At 59.9% G+C, this 6,000-nt stretch overlaps 1 protein-coding gene across 1 annotated transcript; it reads right to left on the bottom strand.

The window, feature by feature from the left end:
* Positions 1-3,767: 3,767 nt before the first annotated feature.
* Positions 3,768-5,247, bottom strand: LOC116513138. Its single transcript, XM_032224013.1, has 3 exons — positions 4,898-5,247; positions 4,288-4,500; positions 3,768-4,172 (listed from the first exon to the last, which is right to left on the bottom strand). The coding sequence occupies exons 1-3, from the start codon at positions 5,183-5,185 to the stop codon at positions 4,053-4,055; spliced, it is 621 nt and encodes a 206-aa protein (XP_032079904.1). The 5' UTR covers positions 5,186-5,247; the 3' UTR covers positions 3,768-4,052.
* Positions 5,248-6,000: the final 753 nt, after the last annotated feature.

Consider the following 6,000-nt stretch of genomic DNA (forward strand, 5'->3'; position numbering starts at 1 on the left):
AAGCCAGCAGGAAGTCAACAATCACAGTTGAGTGACCTGCTCAATGACTGTCAGTATTCGCTCAACAAGTTGGATGAAATTGGGCAGCTATAGAAATTGAGAAAATATTTTAAAGAACTGCAGAACTGACAAACTGACATAAGTTGGGCATAGTAACAACATGTCACTTTACCTTCCTGACCCTGACTGATGGGGGTTGTCACTCCCAATGGCGGTTGACAAGTGGGCTACCTGGGCACCCAGACTGTGCTCTGACCCACCTGACCGACTGCTTTTTCATCTATTTATTCCTCCAAGCCTCCCTCCCAGTTTCATTCTGACTTTCCCCATGACGGAGGATCCCTTTGCCAGGACCACGGAAATAGGGATACCAATTCCGAGACAGAAACTTTTCTACATTGGCAATTCCTGGGCACCCAAGTAGAACCCCACTTGGAAAAAGCATAGCAGGCCAGACACAGGGGCAACAGCTCCTCTCCAGCTCTTGGATCTGCCTGGGGATTCTCACTTGAAAGCTTAAACTTATTTTGTAATTTTAAAGCTTTATCGAAAGAGGGTAAAGGAGGGGGGAGCTCACCTGCTGGGTTATAACCGGATGGCCAGAAGCTTCCCTCCTTATGACCAGTTGCAGCATCTCACGGTCACATACACCACACATACACACACACACACACACACACACAGAGGCAGAGCCATTAGGTCTACTGGGGGGGTCCCTCTCGTGGGTGCACAATGTCCACCCTCCGAGGAGCAGGAGAGGCCCCAGCTTGCCTCTGCCCCACTTCTGCCCTTGACTTGAGCAGCCTGCTGGACGGGGGAAGCACTGGAGCTGCCCACTACGCCCCCCACAGGCCGGTAGAAGGAATGGCTGGGTAGAAGATGTGAATAATCTCACAAAGGGTAAACACTGCTGAAAAAGAAAAGAAAAAGGACGTCACAGAAATGAGAGGGAAACATCCAAATAATTGCAAAACACATGGATGGCCATGCCAAGCAAAGATCACTTGTTCCCCAAATTACCATCATAGGAGGGGCACAAAGGGCAGAGCGCCACCCTGGCTGGACCCCACATTATTCCCAGTCTGCTCCAGAACAGCCTCGGGGCTGGCTTCATTCTCTCCAGCAGCTTTCCAAAGACCGGTGCATCGCAAGGTTTGGCTGAAGGGCGGCGTGTGATTCGTGCATCAAAGCAGCAAATGTACTGGGAGGGGGGCCACAAAGCTAACCCTGCCTGTCTTCCCCTCCCATCACAGAGAAATCACTCCTGGAGTGTGACAGCAGAGCTCCCAGCCCACTGCTGCTGCCCCCCGACTCCCCACACCCAGACCTGTCCACGCTGGAGAGAGGCATTCTGAGCCTGTCCACCCCCAGGCAAACCAGACGGACGCTTGCCCAGCGAGGTCAGCCTGCAAATCCCCAGCCCAACTCACCCGGGCACTAAGTGCTGACGGTCATCCCGTTCTGCTCTCATGCAATACCTGGGCAGGAGTTCAAAAGACCCATCGCTAAGGCAAACGTCTCCACACCCTTTGACCCACCGCAGGCAAGCAGCACAGCGAAGCCAGCGAGAGAGAGAGGGTGCGCGCCATTGAAGCCCCCCCGAGGGTCTTCCCTTCCACGTCTGCCGGTACTGGTGGGAAGCGGAGCCCGCGGCATTGAGGCATCTTCCTCTGAGCCAGCTGGACGAGCATCTATGAAGGTAGTCGCCAGGAGAGCCCTGCAGGCCTTCCCACCAGGGGACAGGGCTTACAGGCAGAGTCTCCCGGGGAAGCCACAACTCTTTCCCCACCTCCCCTTCCGGGCCATTTTTCTAAGCTTCTGAGGCAAGCCTGGAAACGAAGGCCTAAAACGGGACCGCTCATCAGAAGCGTTACTGTCATCCATGTGACGTCTGAACATGCTAGACCTGACTGAGGGAGGGGAGGGGGAGGGGGAGGAAGGGGGTTGGACTCAGGATTGCAGTAGTAATAATCTTCTGAAATCCCCTTCCTTGTGCTCAGCTGATAGGTGAGGCCATAGGATCCCCAGCTCCAAATGAGTGCGGGGACCGGCCAGATAGCACCGCCTCGAGAAGCCATCGGTGGCTGATCTCAAGCAAACGGTTGCAGAGCCGGCCCTGCGGGTGGCCGAGAAGACCGAGGCTGCCTTCCAAGGACATTGCTGGCCTGGTGCTTGAAGGAGTCTGTTGCGGGCCCTCCTCCCCTCCGCCAAGTGAACCCTCCAAGGCATTACGGCCAGGGGGCGGGAAGCCTCTCTTTTTCCCCTCAAGAGAAGAGCCTGCCAGGAACACCAGGGCTGCTCAGGCCTTCTCTAGGATGGTTCCCCAGCCGGTGAGGCTGCCGAAGACGTTGGAAATCCAGGTGTTCCTGGTCTAAAATAAATCTCTCTCCAGTCTCCCTGCAGGGGGTCTAAGTTCTTTAGAGAGGGAGGCCTGTACTTGGGCAGCCGCCACAGATGGGCAATGGGCTCACTTCAACCCGGCCAGGAAGCGACAGAGTTGGGGACTGGAGGGGGGTGGGTGGGAGTGCTTCGTCCGTAAACTGAGGTAGAAGCAAATGCTCGAAAACCTCTTTTCCAAGTTTCCTCCAGAATTAGGTTGTTGCCACTAAGGGGCTGAGCTTTTCAAGTGCATTTGGGAATCTGAGGCTAGATGACTCCAGATCCTCCCTGTGGACTCAAGAGGAACCCCAGTGGATGGTTTCCCACCGGAGCCACCAGGCACCAGCCAGCTCACTCCTGGGTTGACAGGAAAGCTGAAGCGCCCAGCCCAGTCCTCATTTGCTCCATGAAAGGGAGGCCCCACGGGCATCTCCCGGGCAGCACTGATGCCATAGGCTACTCCCTTCAAACCAGGAGCACCTTCAATGGTGCCTCCAGATGAACGGGTGGGGCTGGTATTCTCAGGGGCTAATTGTCCCCCATGTCGAAACGGAATGGGACAACTTACCACGGCCAACTCACCATGGGGCAACACACTGCGGGACAATTTAACATTTCTATTTCATTATTTAAAATAAGTTAAACATTTTAATTTTCGCCATTCATATTCTGTCCCTCCTTTTGCAACTTTTCTTTAGGATTCTATTCCACTAGCTCTCTGATATTAGTGTAACTCTTGTCCTGCGGCGAGCTGGCCATGGTGATTTGGCCAGAGCAAGGTGGGTTAGCCCCATGCCAGGATGCACCCACCTGGATTTCCACCCTGGGCAAGGGGGCCCTTGAGGGAGCCTTTCTCCTTTTTGCCCCACCCCGAACAGACCGAAAAGGCAGGGAAAACCCTGGTGCCAGGTAGGCCAGCAGTCGGCTCTAGAGAACACCTGATGCCTGGTAGGAAAGAGAGAGCAGCATCTGCACTCAGAACACGAAGACAGCCAGGCCCTCTTATTCACCATCATCTTCTTTTGAAAACAGAGAGACCCCCTCAAGCCCCCACTGAGTTCAGTTACGGATCAGGAAAGCAGGGAAACGGCCATGAAAAGACTAGCTGAGCCCCAGCCGGTTTGGGATCAGCTCAAACAATGCCGCTCCTGCTGTGGAGCCATTTCTCACTTGATCTTCCAGGCTGCACCGATACTTGTTCCTCTCCCTCGTCCAGATCCCGACGAGGCTCTCTGGCTCTGCACGGCTGGATGGGACCTTCACACAACAGCAAAGCTGAAGCGCCCAGCCCACCACCTCCACCTCCTCCTCCTCCTCCCCCTTTCCTACAGGCATCCCGGTCGTGGGCAACACAGCACCTGTTTCTCAGACACAGGTCCTGCCGGCCATTAGGAAGCTTTATTGCACAGACCCTTGGCAGGTGGCATCTCCCATGCGCCACACATCTCAGGCCCAAGTGGAGTCCCATCCCCGGGGAAGATACAGGAGCACCTCTGACACTGCAAAGGGCGGGTCAGAACAATATGCAGGGGGGGGGAGGAAGGGGTTGCCAAATGGGCATAAGGTGGGGGCAGGGTGAGAGGCCGGAACAGCCGCGAAGCTGCCAGTTGCGCAACTGATGCCCCCGCTATAAAGGACGGTCTCCTGCCGGCCTGGCTCCCAGCCAGAGTGAATCAGTGCAGCTCTGCAAGGTAGAGGTTTCCCGCTGCGCCAGCAACGGCCACGGGCTGCCCTTCGGAAGCTGAAGCCACAGCATGCACTGGCTTGTTGGACAGCAGGACCTCCCCGATCACCTGTGAGCAGCAAGGAAAAACCAAGAAGGGCTGCAGGGGGGGATCCTGGCCGTGATCGGCAGCCGCCCCTGTGCCAGCTGCTCCCGAGACTCTACCCCCCCCCCTCAACCCTTACCTGGCCTGTTCCAGTGTGGATAATCCCGGCCCCGCTGGTACCGCTGCCCCCAGCCACCACCACGTCCTCGGTGCAGAACTGGGCTGAGTAGAGGAATTCTCCCTGGGTGGGGTTGCCAGGAAAGGGCACGTTTTGCCACAGCCGGGACATCCGTAGGTCCCAAAGCTGCAGAGCATTGTGAGGCACCCAGGAGGCAGTCAGGATATGTTCTCCCTAGTTGGGGGGGGGGGGGAGGCAGATTGGTTCACTTCTCCCTCTTTGGCACAAGAGTTTCTTCTGTCTGGAGTATCCAAGAAATTGCTGGAGTGTTAAACCCAAAGACATGGAGGCTGGGGGGGGGGACGGTGCTGTTGGGCCTCTCCATCAGCTGCAGAGATCAGTTGGCGCTTGATGCCAGAGGCCCCCTCTCTGCCCGGCCCAAGGCGCCACTCCCCTTGCCATCTGCTCAGCCCAGGGGATCTGGCTTCGAGGCTCCAGCTCAGCAGCCAGGCCAGGCCTTGGGGAAGCCTACCCCAGAGGGCTCCCACCCACTCCCTTGGGCCTGCAGCAAGCGCAGCCTTTTCTGTTGGGAAGGTGGAAATCCGCCCCATTCCCTACGGGACTCACTCACCTTGATATCGATGCCAGGACCGCAGATGTGGGGCCCGTTGATCACGCTCTGCGCCCCTTTGGGCACGCGCTTGTCCCAAACCTGGCAGAGGGGACAGAGAGCCCATCGCTGACCCAGGCACCGGGGGGAGTGGGGGGGGGGAGCAGCCGCCCTTGCGGGGGCAGCACTTGCCTTGACGGAGTTGTCCCAGCCGCCGGTCAGGAAGAGGTGCAACTCGCTGGGGTGGAAGCGCAGCGCGAAGATCCGCCGGGAGTGGCCGCTGAAGGGCGTGAACTCATCCCCGGCCATGAAGTCGGGCGCGCGCACCACGTGGACGAGCTGCAAAGGAGGAGAGGAGGAAGAGCGCGGGAGGCGCGGGGGGGGGGGCGGGGGGGGCGGGGGGCGGGGGGGGCCTCACCTGGTGAGTGTGGCTGTCGTAGAGGCGGATGTGCCGGTCTTTGCCGGCCGTGGCGAAGGCGCTGCCGTCGCGGCAGAAGTCCAGCGCGTGGATTTCATTCTCCTCCTCTGCGGGGCCGGGAGGGAGGGAGGGGCGCGTGGTCAGCAGCCCTGCCGGGGGGGCCCACGAGGCCATCCAGCCCGCCCGCCAGTCGCGGACCTACCCGTCAGAGAGGCCGCCGCGCTCCCCGCGCGCAGGTCGTAGAGGACGACGACCCCGTCGGCGCCGGCGGCCAGCAGCAGCCCGGGCTTGGCGCGGTGGAACCCGAGCGCGGTGACGGCCTGCCGCGGACGCCGTCCCGGTCGCAGGCAGGGTCCCGGCTCGCCCGTCCCGGCGTCCACCAGCTGCGGGGAGAGCGGCGTCAGCTCAGGCGGCGGCGGCCCTCACTCTGGGCGCCCGCCGCCCAGCCCCGATACCTGCACGGCGCCGTCGCCGAAGCCGGCGGCCAGCTGCGCGCTGCTGGCTCCGAAGCACAGGCTGTAGACGCCGTGCGCCTCCCTGCCCAGCGGCACCCTGCGAGCCACCGCCGCCGCCATGCTCCCGGCCGGGCGTCCAGCGGTCGCCCCGGCAACGGCCGCTCCTTTGGCCCCGCGGGACCAGCCGCACGCGGAGCGCTCCCTGCCGGGATGCCCCTTCTACGGCCTGCAGAAGGTTGTGAGGCTGGTCC

This window comes from Thamnophis elegans, chromosome 9 (assembly GCF_009769535.1).
Source record: "Thamnophis elegans isolate rThaEle1 chromosome 9, rThaEle1.pri, whole genome shotgun sequence".
In the NCBI taxonomy this organism is placed as follows: domain Eukaryota; kingdom Metazoa; phylum Chordata; class Lepidosauria; order Squamata; family Colubridae; genus Thamnophis; species Thamnophis elegans.